This window comes from Pristis pectinata, chromosome 7 (genome assembly GCF_009764475.1).
Source record: "Pristis pectinata isolate sPriPec2 chromosome 7, sPriPec2.1.pri, whole genome shotgun sequence".
Lineage (NCBI taxonomy): Eukaryota > Metazoa > Chordata > Chondrichthyes > Rhinopristiformes > Pristidae > Pristis > Pristis pectinata.
In genome coordinates, this window is record NC_067411.1 from 60974295 (window position 1) to 60989420 (window position 15126).

General features: G+C 41.0%; 1 protein-coding gene across 1 annotated transcript in view; it reads left to right on the forward strand.

Moving 5' to 3' along the window:
• The window catches only part of mtap (methylthioadenosine phosphorylase), a 140178-nt gene that overhangs the window by 46109 nt on the left and 78943 nt on the right, over positions 1–15126 (forward strand). Inside the window, 2 exon segments of the mRNA XM_052019185.1 lie at positions 1935–1993; positions 3649–3816. Coding sequence (XP_051875145.1) covers positions 1935–1993; positions 3649–3816 — 227 coding nt within the window.

Here is a 15126-nt window from a genome sequence, read left to right on the forward strand (position 1 = left end):
CAATCTTTTGGGTGAGTCTGAAGATGCTTTTTATCTGATATCTGCCCACAAGACTTTCATTGCTGTGAAAAGGATAATGAACAGTGAAATTGCATGATTATTCATCATTAAATCATCTCTCTTTCCAGTAGTAGAATTTGTTATAAATGTTTTCATAATTTATTATGATTAGGAAGCAAGGGAGCAGAAATAAACTAATTCAGCTTTGACAAGGAGGGAAAGGCTGTTAGGGAAATTGGAAGAAGCACACAGCTGTCACTGATTTAACAGATCAGAGTGGCTTAACTTAACATCTGTTTTGGAAACGGAGGTGTGAAGGTGTATTGGAAACCAAGTACAATGAATGGGTAAGTAATAGGATGTCTACACAATAGATAAAATATAGTCTTACTTGGGAATTCAACTGCACAATGCTGCTTTTTCCTGTGAAATGGATTATCAATGTAATTCTCCAAAACGATGGACTATAATGATCAACTCCAGTGGCTTTCTGTCACTGGGAAAACTTCACTGGCACTTCCTTTTGGCAGCCACTCTTGCAACCCTGTTGCAATCTCTGTGTTGGGGAAGATGTAATTGATTGTACAATGCACTTTTTGGAGCTTGCAAAGGAACTTGGACCAAGTTGTTTTGTGGGCTCCTGTCATTGGGAACTAACATAACTGCAATAACATGGTCTTTGCAAAGCTGCACATCCCCATGCACTGAAAGGATATTCCTCCAAGCCAAGAAACACCCTGTGATCTCCAGGATGATCCCTGATTCCCTGGTCTTTATCCCCATAACCTGAGGTCTCCATCATTTGCTGACCAGCACTCTGCAGGCCTCATGTCTTTCCCAATCCCCAAGTAATCTTCTAGCCTTAACTACCAAGATTCCAACCCATTACTCCCCTTTCCTCCCAACTTTCATCCCCTCCAACAAACAACATTGTTGCCCACCCCATTCTCAATCCTAATCCCCTCCCACCCAAATGCTGGACTCTGCTGCCCTCCGCACTCATGGCAGGATCCTGAGCCTGGTCTTGGAAAAGAAGGACTGTGCAGCATGTTTTTCCATATGAAAATATGCAACACACAGTCAGTTGCACCTGAAACCTTACACACCCCTAACAGCAGCAGCAAAACTCACAGGCTTGTGTGTATAATGCAGCTTCGCCTTGGTGACCTGGACAAAGATATGCATGAGATTAACATTTAAATGAAGGCTGGGTGAAAGAGAGATTACTCAGTTATTTATCATCATTTAGGACCTCTTCAAACTTTTTTTTCTCATACCAACACAACTTCAGAGAATTATGCATCAGTTAAGACATGATTCCACATCTGAAAAAAATCTCAGAAAAACTTTCAAGATTGAATAATTATTCTCAGTGATAAAATCGCTGGATAAATTTTGAGTCCTATCAGAGACACAAGAGACTGCAGATGCTGCTCAACCCATTGAGTTCCTCTAGCAATTTGCCTTTTGCTTTAGGCCTTTCGTTCTCTGAAAGTAAAGGTATGCATGAAGTATCACTTTTAACAACCGCAATTCTTCCCAAAGCATTTCATGCATAATATGTAGTTGTCATACATGACTTGGTAATTTGTTTGGTGATGTTGGCTGGGGATTAAATGATGGCTACATTCTGATAGAATATTTCCCTAAACTCTGTAAGTATCCATGTCATATATTTTAAATATTCAGTTTTTATTTGAATCTCTTTGTGACAAAAGTCTATTCAAAGGTGATATAACTATGCATTGCAGTATTCATCCTGTAATTCCCTAGTTTGCCATATGTGTCCTCCATCTTACTGAACCTTTAACATGGGCATTGATTTTATCTTGGATATATATTCCTGACTGGTATAAATGAAGGTTTAAAAGTTCAGAGCCAACCAATGGGTAGTGATTTACTTGTCTAATGCTTTACATTTCCTTTTTATACAGCCTTCAGATGTTCTGTCAGTGGGAAAGATCAAAAAGGTTGATTGTGTTCTCCTTGCAAGGTAAGTTTAAAAGGATGTTGTAGTCTCTTTTATCACTCCCTGGAAATCAACAATTGATTCTTTTGCCAAACCTATTGCGATTTATCTTTCAGTCTGTCAATGTGTTTATCTTCTCAAAATGTTGTAGTAAATAATCCGAGGAAGTAAAGAATAAATGACGTTTGAAGGCCTATGTGTAGAGTCTGGGTTCCTATGACAATTCTGAATGGCCAAATTGCCTAAGCATATTTTTTGTATAACAATATCATTTGGAATTCTGCTTTATTATTAATTCTGTTTTTCCCCTCCAATGGAATGGAAAAATACATTCAAAGTTTGCAAGAGAGAGGGATTAATTGGATAGAAGAGCTAACAAAGGTGCAATGGGCTGAACGGTCCCTTCCATGTTGTGCTATTCCATGATTTTAAATGAATCAAATCACTTAAAATGTGTTTGGTCCAAAAATGAAACAGAAGAAATGAAATGTAAGCAATTTCCTTGATAAAAGACCAATAATTTAAACTTAATATATTTATTTTTACACATTTCTCATGTCCTGAAAGTGTTGCTGGGAAGGCCAGCAGTTATTGCCCATCCTCAGTTTGCTTTTGAGAGTGCGGTGATGAACTGCCCTTTTCAACCACTGTCATCTGTGTGGTGGAGATACTCCATAGCAGAACCTGACTACCCAATGTGACCTCTGGGGCCCAAGTCTGTGTGCCAGGTATGTGTTGGGTCTGATATGAAAATAATTACCAGTCCTTGAGGTCAGATCATGCTGGGTTGGCTCAGTAATCTATAGTTTGGCATTCAATATTCTGTCACTGTGCAGAGGTGTGAGGTGGTTTCTTTCAAGGTAAAAGATTATTCTCAGAGCGGCTGTGCAAAAACAGGCGCTGGAAGAAGTGCTGGTAAAAGTGCAGAGAAATCAAAGGAGACAGGACTTGGGCTCAAGAGATCCCTGGGATGGAGAGCAGGACATTTTGATAGGAAGAGGAGACAAAAGAGAAAGAAACATGTTTAGGGATTTTTGTACAGGTCCAAATTTTTAAAAATTTGGACACATGCAGGTCCCCTGGAGTGGTGGGTTGAATTGGTGGGCACTGCATGGCCACAACAGGTCTCTGCGCAAATACCATATATGTATGGTAGTGGTCAGGTCAGGTATGGAAAAATGATAAATCCTCACGTCTGGGTAATCTTCAGGTTAGCTTTGGTCAGGTCTAGTTTTAATTTTACACCCAAGCAGACTTTAATTATAGAGTTTAATTATACACTTCAGGTATAGTTGAGTAGAGAGTTCCAGGATTTTGACCCAGTGATGATGAAAAATGTGTAGCCTCTCTCTAAATTGAAAAGGTGCGTAATTTGGAGTTGATAGTGTCCTGATGTGACTGCTGCCCTAGTCCTTCTTGGTATTAGAGGTTAAGAGTTTGGGGTGTGCTCTCAAACAAATCTTGGCAAGTTACTACCAGCCATCCTGTAGACGCTACATATTGCAGCTGTGAGGGAGACAGTGGTCGGGTATTATGATGTGCCATTTAATTTGAGTGCTTTGTCCTAAGATTTACATGGCAATCTTTTTTCTGCTTTTTTTGTATAGAAATTTTAGAGAGTTTATAAGTGTATTTATCTCAATAGGATATTCTATAATTAATCTTCCTTTATGAAATAGACATGGGAGGGGACACTCCATTATGCCGACAAACGTCAACTACCGAGCAAACATCTGGGCATTAAAGAATGAAGGTTGTACCCATATTATCGCCACAACAGCTTGTGGTTCATTGCAAGAAGAAATCCAGCCTGGGGATATTGTCATTCTTGATCAGTTTATTGACAGGTAATTTTAATTCCATAATGTTTATAAAGCAAATGTCAAAGCTTGAGTATGGAACCAACAGTTGAAATTACAAATTGGGTTATAATGAACGATGTATTTTAATTATTATACATGAGAGACGGTGACAAAGGTGTGTTCTATTTCATGGTTTCTGCAACTTTTCCCCATCCCAATCATTGTGACTTATCTCTGCATAGTTGTTTCTTCTTTGCAATCATAAGTTGAAATGCATTCTCTCCCCACCCCCACCCTTTGTCTGTGTTTACATGGTTTCCCATTCCCAGTATGTCCCCTACTGCTTCACTGCATCCATTTGTTCAGTTTGAGAAGACATGTTGGAGCAAAGCAAGGAGAGAGGATCATGTATTTAATGAACAGAGAACTTGAGTAAATTTGTAGCTCACAAAACATGTTATTTATTCTTTCCTTTGAGGACTTGAACTGTTTTATTAAACGTTCAGTTGTTTTGGGTTCCGGTGGTTGGGTGCTTCAAGGGAAAATCTATATGATTTGATCTGTGATAAGATGTAGACAACACACTAAAGAACTGTATCATTTTGAAATGCAAACCATTGTTATAAAGTGGGTTTTGGACATGGGAGATTTTTGATCCTATAAACACAAAACCTCCCTCCTGAGGGGAGATCATTCCACTTATCTGTCTTTTTTAGTGGTTCAAATGTTTTGTCTCAATAATTTTATTTCTTTCTCTCACCTTTTCATTGAAATGCCAGAAATTCAAGACAGTCAGGGGGCAGAGATGAGTGTAGTGGTCATTTCTAGGTGCTGGGGAAGCTGAAAGCCCTGAAGATGGGTGAATCACCTGGACTACACCCCAGAGTTATGAAAGAGGTAGCTGAAGAGATTGTGGAGGCATTAGTAGTGATCCTTGAAGAATCACTGGAGTCAGGGAGGATCCCTGAGGACTGGAAAATCACAAATATAATACCCCTGTTTAAGAAGGGAGGGAGGCAAAAAGCAGGAAATTATAGGCCGGTTAGCCTGATCTCAGTGGTTGGTAAGGATGAAATTTCAGAGTACATGATAAGATAGGGAAAAGTCAGCACGGTTTTGTTAAGGGGAGATCTTGCCTGACAAATCTGTTAGAAATCTTTTGAGGAGGTAACAAGCAGGTTAGACAGTCAGAAGGCTTTTGACAAGGTGCCACACATGAGGCTGCTAAACATGATAAGAGCCCATGGTGTTAGAGGCAAGGTACAAGCATAGGTAGGAGATTGGCTGACTGGCAGAAGGCAGAGAGTGGGGATAAATGGGTCCTTTTCAGGATGGCTGCCGGTGACTAGTGGAGTTCCACAGGGGTCAGTCTTGGAACCACACCTTTTCACCTTATACATTAATGATCTGGATAAAGGAAGTGATGGCACTGTGGCCAAGTTTGCAGATGATACCAAGATAGGTGAAGGGACAGGTAGTGTTGTGGAAACAGGGAGTCTGCAAAAGGAATTGGACTGGTTGGGAGAGTGGGCAAAGAATTGACAGACGGAATACCGTGTGGGGAAGTGTGGGAGGAAGAATAAGGGTCTAGGCTATTTTCTAAATGGGGAGAGAATTCAGAAGTGGGAAGTGCAAAAGATCTTGGGAGTCGTAGTTCAGAATTCACTTAAGGTTAACTTACAGGTTGAGTTGGTAGTAAGGAAGGCAAATGCAATGTTAGCATTCCTTTTGGGAGAACTATAATATAAAAGCAAGGATGTACCGCTGAGGCTTTAGAAGGCATTGGTCAGACTGCATTTGGAATATTGTGAGTAATTTTGGGTCCAGTATCTAAAGAAAGATGTGCTGGCCCTGGAGAGGGTCCAAGAGAAGGTTCACAAGAATGATCCTGGGATTGAAAGGTTTGCCATATGAAGAGCGTTTGATGGCTCTGGGCCTGTACTCGGAGTTCAGAAGGATGAGGAGGGATCTCATTGAAACCTGCAGAATACTGAAAGGCCTGGATAGAATGGACATGGAGAGAATGTTTGTATTAGTAGGAGAGTTTAGGATCTGATGGCACTGCCTTGGAATAAAGGGATGTTGCTTTAGAACTGAAATGAGGAGGAATTTCTTTGGCCAGACGGTGGTGAATCTGTGGAATTTGTTGCCACGGAGGACTTTGGAGATCAAGTCATTGGATGTGTTTAAGGCAGAAATTGATAGGTTCTTGACTGGTAAGGTGGTTAAGGATTACAGGGAAAAGGTAGAAAATGGGGTTGAGAAAAAAAAAGCCATGATTGAATGGCAGAGCAGACTCAATGGGCCAAATGGCCTAATTCTACTCCTATATCTTGTGGTCACTAAATTGATGAATCTTCAGTGTTGGGATGGGATTAGAACAGTGGGCATGTAAACTTTATTTTAATTGGCAAAAGACCTAAAGCTTTGGCCAGGATGTCAGAGGAGCAAAAAGGCATGGAAACCTCTGGTTGCTATAGATTTTGGTTCTCACTTTATTTGTATATATCGCAAGATAACAAAGTGTATAACATTTTAGATTGCTGCCCTCCATTCATTACTTTACAGGGAATATTTGCATTGAACATGTTCCATGCAGAATAAGTTTAACAAGATGTACTTTTAATCGAGTTAATGCAAATCTGTTTCGCAGATTCAGATTCTGTGCAGTGGCACAGCAGTGACTTGTGATTGTGTTCAGAATGCTGGCTCATTCAGGATGTGGTTGATCACTTTTGTTTTCAGATTACCATTTCGATCTACATGTGATATGATGTAAATTAATTTTAAGAAACAAGCCAAATGCATTAAGTAGGTCAATAGGGAACCGTGGTTTCTATAGTTTGAGAAGAAAATGACTGTTTTACAGGTGAAACCTCACAAGTATCAATTTTTGTTTTAATTCAATCATGGTAAGAGGACACAAGCAAGACCAACACTTGCAGTCATCTCCAATTGTCTTTGAGAAGGTGAAGGTAGATATCTGCTTTGTGTTACAACAAAACTGAGGCTGACACTCCAGTGGAGCACTGTTGGAGGTGCCGTTTTTTATATGGGATATTAAACCAAAGCCCTGTCTGCCTAGTCAAGTGGATGTAAAAAATCTCATTGCACTGTTTTGAAGGATAATAGTTGACGCTGGTGTTCTGGACAGTAATTACCTTGTTCAAACTGATCATCAAGCTAGTTCTTGGGAGCTTATTGTGTGCAAATTAGCTGTTGCGTTTTCTAAATTAAAACAAGGACAATGTTTCAGTATTTCATTCAATGTAAAGCACTTTGTGATATTTACAGAAAGACAATCCAAATCTTTAGTGAAGCGCCTCCATGAATATGGTAACATTTTTCCCATTATGCCATTGCATAGGGAGTGCTTGAATTATTCCCAGTGATGATAATGAGAACACTGCAGACGCTGCAAATCTGAAATAAGAATAGAAAATGCTGGAAAACTCAGCAGATCAGACAGCATATGTGGAAAGAGAAAGAAGAGTAAAAGTTTCTGGTTGAAGACCTTTCTAGCCATATTTAATTCACACACTTCCATCACTTACCTACCAATGATCTTTATCAATAGTGTTCTCTACCACATCACTTCAAACTTATCATTATTGCGAGCTATCATGTACATATCTCACTGCTACCGCACACTTCCAGCAATTCACCAAGTTAGCCTTACTACTCTCTTTGATGGCAGAAGAAGGGAACACACAATAGAAGGGGGAAAGGCATGCTCCAAAGGTCTTGAGAAAGATATGCTAGCCATTATTCGGGCAGCTGTTGCTGAAGTGATGGCCATAGGTGGGTTTAAAGTTATCAAAAATGATGGTGTCTTTATGCCTTATATCTTCATACCTCCTCCTCGCATCTCACCTGGGCTTCAACACAACTCTCTTATGATTTGCAAACTGAGAATGGAGTAAGCAATCCCTCCTCATCCTAGGCATGACCCAATACCTGTTTATTTTTTCTTTATGTAGTGAAAAACTGCAACCTGGCCAGGGAGTGTAGCAAGGGAGAGGTGATGAAGGTATACTCAAATTCACACTTGCAGGTCTTGGTACAGAAACTGACACTGGATGGAATTTAGGGTATGACATGGAAACAGGATCTACAGCCCAGGCAAGAGAGAAGACGCAAGATCGGTACAGGGATTGCTAGAGGTTATGGTCACCCACAAATTCAGTTGCAGAGGGCTCCCTCTTCACAGACAATCTGCTGGAGGAATTCAGTAGGTCAAGCAGCATCTGTGGGAGGAAAGGAATTATTGACGTTTCAGGTTGAAACCGTGTATCAGGACCCAGCAGATTGTTTGTTGCTCTAGATTCCAGCAGCTGCAGTCTCTTTTGTCTCTCTCCATAGATGTTGCCTTGACCTGCTGAGTGCTCGCAACATTTTCTATTTTATTTTTCCAGCATGTGCAATATTTCGCTTCTGGGACAGTTTGGGAATATTTTTATGAAAATGGCTGCAATCTTTCAAACTCACAGCTCACCATAACCTTGAGGTTGTTTGTAATGAATAATAACTGATGGCCTGTCAGTGAAGTATACATTTCACAAATAAATCAACTGTTCTAATCCTTGATTTAATATCCATATTTGGGAGTTTGAATTCGGCACATAATATATTGATTCTAGCCTGAATCTGGAGCAAAATTGTTTTTGAAAAGCTCTCGATTTTCTTTTCAAAAGAGACTTGAAACTTTGTGCACCCTGAATCTTGTACACAATGGTTAAAGTGTTGTTGCACTGAAGTTCTGCTCAGCCACTATGGTAGAGCTGCTTATCGTAAGTCACTGTGCACATTGGACTCATTTGAGTTCATTGACTGTAATCAGCTGAGTGACTCATTTCCTGATCAATGTTTTCATGTACTTCTTTCAGTGGTTTTACCATCCTGTTTTGTTTTATCCAAGTACACTAAAACTGCAAAAACTGCAGCAGGGACAAAAACAGACTTCTTTCAAGAAGCAGAACACAAGAAAAAAGGAGCAGGAGTAAATTGGTAAATTGGTTTATTATTGTCACATGTACTGAGGTACAGTGAAAAACTTTATTTTACATGCCATTCATACAGATCATTTCATGACAACAGTACATTGAGGTAGTACAAGGGAAAACAATAACAGAATGCAGAATAAGGTGTTACAGTTACAGAGAAAGTGCAGTGCAGGCAGACAATAGGTGCAAGGCCATAACAAGGTAGATTCTGAGGTTAAGAGTTCATCTTATCGCACCAGGGGACCGTTCAGTAGTCTTATAACAGTGGGATAGAAGCTGTCCTTGAACCTGGTGGCATGTGCTTTCAGGCTTTTGTATCCTGTGCCCAATAGGAGGGGGGAGAAGAGAGATGTCTGGGGTGGGTGGGGTCTTTGATTATGTTGGCTGCTTTACTAAGGCAGCGAAAAGTGTAGACAGAGTCCATGGAGGGGAAGCTGGTTTCCATGATGTGATAAGTGTGTCCACAACTATCTGCAGTTTCTTGTGCTCATGGGCAGTGCAGTTGCCATACCAAACCGTGATGCATCTGGATAGGACGCTTTACATGGTGCATCGATAAAAATTGGCGAGGATCAATTGTCAAAGGGGACATGCCAAATTTCTTTAGCCTCCTGATGAAGTAGATGTGCTGGTGAGCTCTGTTGGCCTTGGCGTCTATGTGGTTGGACCAGGCCAGGCTATTGGTGATGTTCACTCCTTGGAACTTGAAGCTTTCAACCCTCTCGACCTCAGCACCATTCATGTAAACAGGAGTGTGTGCTCTGCCCTCCCCTTCCTGAAATCAATGACCGGCTCTTTTGTTTTACTGACATTGAGGAATAGGTTGTTGTCATGACACCATGTCACTAGGCTCTCTGTCTCCTTCCTGTATTGCCACTCATCGTTATTTGAGATACGGCCCACTACGGTGGTGTCATCTGCAAACCTGCAGATGGAATTAGAGCAGAATCTGGCTACACAGTCATGAGTGTATAGGGAGTAGAGTAGGGGGCTGAGGATGCAGTCTTGTGGGGCACCAGTGTTGAGAATAATCATGCCGGAGCTGCCTATCCATACTGATCATTTGGCCTCTCAAACCTGCCCCATCATTTAATAAGATCTTGGCTGATCTGCTCCAGGCCTCGTCTCCTCTGTGCCAGATCCCAATAGCTTTCAATCCCCCAATCTTCCAAAAAAATTTTCTATCACCACTTTAAATGTTTCCAATGACTTGGTCTCCACAACTCCCTGGTAGAGAATTCCAGAGATTCACTGCTGAGAAGACATTTCTACATATGCTGGTTTTAAATGACTGGCCCCTAATCTTGTAACTATGTACACCCATTTGATATTCGTCCACTAGTGAAAACATCTCAGCATTATTCTGTCATGTCACCTTAGAATTTTATATATTTCAAGAAGATCACTCCTCATTCTTCTAAGCTCCAAAGAAACAGACCCAACCTGTTTAGCCTCTCTTGATGGTCAACCCCCTCATCCCTGGTGAATCTCTTTATGACTGCCTCCAATTCTACTGTATCCTTTCTTGGGTAAAGAGACTAAAACTCTGCACAATACTCCACGTATGGCTTCACCAACATCTTGTACAATTATAACACATTTTTCTAATTTCTAAACACCAACCCCTTTACAATAAAAGGCTTTTTTTTGCTCTCTTAATTATTTGCTGTGACATCTTGCTAACTGTCTGTGATTCATGCACCAGGGCACCTAGATCACTTGCTACTTCACTCATTTGTAGTCTTTTTCCATTTAGATAATCTGCCTTTTGATTCCACTAACTGAATGCCAACACACGCTTTTTCACATTAAATTCTATTTGCCAAATTTTCTCCCACTCAATCTAATTTTTATCCCTTTAGAGTCATAATATCCTCCTCATAACTTGCTCTTCCAACTATTTTGTGTCATCAGCAAACTTGTCCTGTCCAGAATAAAGGAGTAAATCTTCAGTTTTGCTTTTAATAACAGCAAAATAACCCATTCACCAATCTTGCTTTTAACTTGAGGTTATTTTTTTGTGAATCATTTGGCAGGATTTGACTGTCATCAGGACGCTTACATGTTGTGTAATGCAGGATCACAGATACCCCAATGGTTGCAGTCTCTTTTGGGACTCACGTGTATTGATATAATGTGCAAGTATATTTTTACATATTAAGGAGTCATGGTAGCTCTTGAGTTGGTTGGTTTATTAACTTTTGGAATTGACCACTGTTTGCTCATGTGGCTGAATTGCTGCAAGTGTTGATATCCAGGAAGAGATTGCTGTGATTGTAGTTGGCCAAATCTGATACCATTACTATTAATGGCTGTATTCCAATTAAAATGAAAAGTTCATATTTGAAAGAAATGCAAGAAATTATTGGACTTGCCAGTCTGGTCCAACAGTTATCCCCTGATAAACAGGGTAACCTCAGCACTGAATGGTAATCTCCATTTCGGGCAGTGATATAACACTTTGTGTAACTGGAGTTAAGGAGATATGAAAGCCAAGAGAGAAGGTGATCACCTCCTTAAATATGGTAGTTATATGAAAATCCACTTTTTGTAAAGTGAGGGTTGCTGTTCGTCGGGAAATAAAATGCTTGCACAGGAAATTTCCTGCAGTAGGATAGGATGGTAAATCACCGGGGTGCTGTTCTGGTGGGCACAAAACTTTCTGCAGAGCACTGAACTTACAGAACTGTTCGGACTGGATGCATTACTGTAACTCTGAGGTACAGCTCTGGTGGGTACAGGTGTGTGTTATGGATCGGTTGCTATTTGGTGAATGTCCCTTTAAGACGTAGTACAGTAGAGTTGTGTGTGTGTGTGTGTGTGTGGTGTCATCACGACAGCAAGAAGATTACAACGTGCTGATGTTTTTGCTCAGTGAGTCGGTGAATCGGGAAGAGAGAGAGAGACACTGACTGCTGGTCTCCGTAACAATGGATGAAGAACAATAACTGTGTCTGTCACTACAATCCATGTATGGATTTTTGGAGCAAACAAGTGGAGTCCACTTTGTCGTTAACCTGTAGAGAAAAACAGGTATTTGTGTGGACGGCCACATATTGAATGCCTTCGGGGTGGCAGATACTTTGGAACAAAGTAAATGGAGATCATCAGTGATTGAGGTGTTGTATGGGTTCCATCATGGAACATTTGGATTTCGTAATTTCTCTCTATATTCTTTCTACATTTTCTCTTCAGTCAATGGTGGTTTTGCAAAAGCCTTTTCACCTTATGACTTGCTGAACTGAACTTTGAGAACTATTCCTGGACGTGGAGTTTGAGAATTTGCTACACACACACCTTGAGTATTAGTTTTGGGGTTAATGTTTAATATCTAACATTTTTATTTTTCTTATTATCATAGTATTATTATAAAATAGTTTCTAACACTTATACATAAACTCAGTGTTTCTATTGTTGCTGGTACGTAACAGTGTGTCACAGTTTAACAAGTGGGTAAAGTACTGATGGGAATAGATATGTCCCCATGTATCTCTTGGGTCAATAACTGTCACTACCTGCAGTTTTAGGGAGCATTTTCACAGAACTGGTACAGGCGGAATGGTCTGTAAGCTTCAATTGCCACCTTGCCACATCTTCTGATTCTAGTTGGAGACAGGCACGATGGCAGTATCCTGAGGAATCCCCATTAAAACTGATGCTGCAAAGTAGTATTTATTGAGGGTGGGCAGGAAGGTAATGTGACAAGGGAGTGGAAAAGTCTTTGTTCCCCAAGAGGGATGTACGAACGGCTAGCTTTTTAAAATAAATGCATTTATGTATCATTCTGAATTGCTTGGAATATTGGCCTTTTAAGTTTATTTCCAATTGTAGAGTTACCTGCAGAAGATTCCTAGTATTTGATATTTGATTGGCAAATTCAAAACATACTTTCTACTCTGCAATCAGAGAGAGACTCGAATGCTTTTAAAAACGTACATCGGAGTTGTTGAAAACCAAAAACACTGCAGATGCTGGAAATTTGAAGTGAGATGGATAACAATGAAATCTTCAGCAGTCAAGGAGATTCTGAGGAGAGAAACAGAACTAATGTTTCAGGTTGATGGTCTTTTTTTAAAATCAGAAACATCAACTTTCCACACATGCTGCCTGACCTCTTGAGTACTTCCAGCATTTTCTGTTTGGTGAGTGATATTGAGGCTATTGTCAAGGTAAAATGAGCACCAGTAATGTGGCATCTGGGACACTGAGGAGGCAATGAGTGGAGCAATAAGGAGGCAGTAACAAGAGCAATGAGAACTATGGCAGTTATATCATTAAACATGACTTAAAAAAGAATTGCAAAATTATGAAAGGGAAGGAAGCCATTCAGCCCATAATTGTCCATGCTGGTCTAAAACAACTGACCCAGCCGAGCCCATCTTTCAGCACTTGATCCATAGCCCTGCAGGTCACGACTCTTCAAGTGCACATCCAGGCACTTTCGAACTTGTCTTGACTTCGTTTAATTGCAAAAGCCAATCCTGGGATAGACTTTGTGCTTGCCTTTACGAATAAGGAAGCTCAACGCTGTGGGTTCCGCAAGATGCCATGCCCCTGTGGCACTGTTTCCTCTCCACACACCCTCCTTCAGGCCTTCCTAAATTGAATGGAGGTTCCCAGTCTTATTGTCTTCTGCTGTAATGTGTCCAAGAATATAATGTATGTGACAGTAGAATGTCAACAACAGACAGTCTTTACAATAGCAACTTTTAAAAAGACAATTGGACGGGTATATGGATAGGAAAGGTTTAAAAGGAAACTGGTTCATTTCTGAACAGCATTTGATATTGGGTGCATGAGCACAGACAGGGCATGAATTCTCACTCCACTTACAGCAGAGCTGGGAGGGAAGCAGCTTTGTGATTATTCTGAGAGCTTCACCTTTGTTGCTGCTGTATAGCTGTGACTACAGAGAGTTTTAATAACTGTAAATTTTAAGAATGGAAAGTGCTGCCTACAAACAGCTGGCCAATCAGCATAAGTGTGGAGGAAAGGCATTGAAAGTGCATCTTTCATTTGCTTCAGAGGTTAGATTATTCTTCTTTTCAATAATATTTTTCCAAGCAGGAAATTAGAGCAGAAATGATGAAGCTGCTTTTATTCTGTTGATGGAGTCAAAATGGCTTCTGTAAAAGTTATAGGCCCTGAAATTTTATTCTGAAGCCTAATGTTTTCATGTACCATATGACAAGTTTTATCAAAATCCATTTGCTAAACCTGATCCAATGCTTAGTGCGCTGGTGATGTTTTACGTGTTTTACAGATTTTTTGCTCTGGATCTTCCATGTAAAAAGAGCCCCCTTCATCACTGCCATGTATGCACGTTGATCTCAAACGACAGCCAGCATGTAGTTGACATCACTTGCCTAAAACTGTTCTATGGCCCTCACTGAAGTAAGCAAACCAAGGGCTGTGGCTGTGGAGTTGCAGGAATGGTGGGGGGGGGGGGGGGGGGGGGGGGAGTCAGTGGGGGTGGGAGGGTGTGGTAGGGAGTTATGGTTTAAGTCCAACATGGCATTTGTTAAAAGAGCCTGGGTTTTGCTGCGAGGGAGTCTGAGATATCCATCTACTTCCAGGTGTGTCCCCCTTTCCCAGCTCTTCCCTACTACACATCAATTACTGACACTAGCCTCTTGATCACCTCCTCAGCTGACACTGACCTCACATCCAATAGGTACCCTGACCATCTCCTTTCCCCCAACTCATTGCACCTCCCCAGCTACCCAGTGGGGTTTCCATCCTACCCTCCTACCACAACTGAACATCAGCTCAGTCTGTTGCCCGACCAATGGCTCCCCACCCTACTCCTCTCTTCTATCCATCCTTTCCCTGCACCCATCCAATTTTTCCACAAACCATTCCCCACAATCCCCAGCTCAGCTAATTTTCTCCTCCAGCTTGCAGGGGAATTGTTTTCGCGCACAGTTAAGGGTATTATACCCGTTCCATTGCACACATTGCCTTGGGTCTTGTGCTTCATAGAATATTTTTGCTCTGTCGGCTTTTCAAAAATTGATGCTGGTCCCCTGCTCATTGCCGTTTTAACCTAGATGTTCGGTGCCGTACAACATCCAGCCCATGACCATCTGCTAATGCCGGCTATTAAAAAAGCGAATGTGTTTTTGTTGTTTTCTGTTCCATGCTAGCCCACAGAATGAATCAGCTGTAATCAGACAATTGAACAGCGGACTGGCAGTGTGGAAGGACCAGAATTCCCTTGCCACCTGCCTGCCCACTGGCATAATCTGCTTGGTAGAAATACTGTGCTGCCCAGACTGCCTCAGCTTTTAACATTGTGCATTAGTTGCACTCTTATTATGGCTTTTAAAGATTCAGCCTGAGTCCACAACAA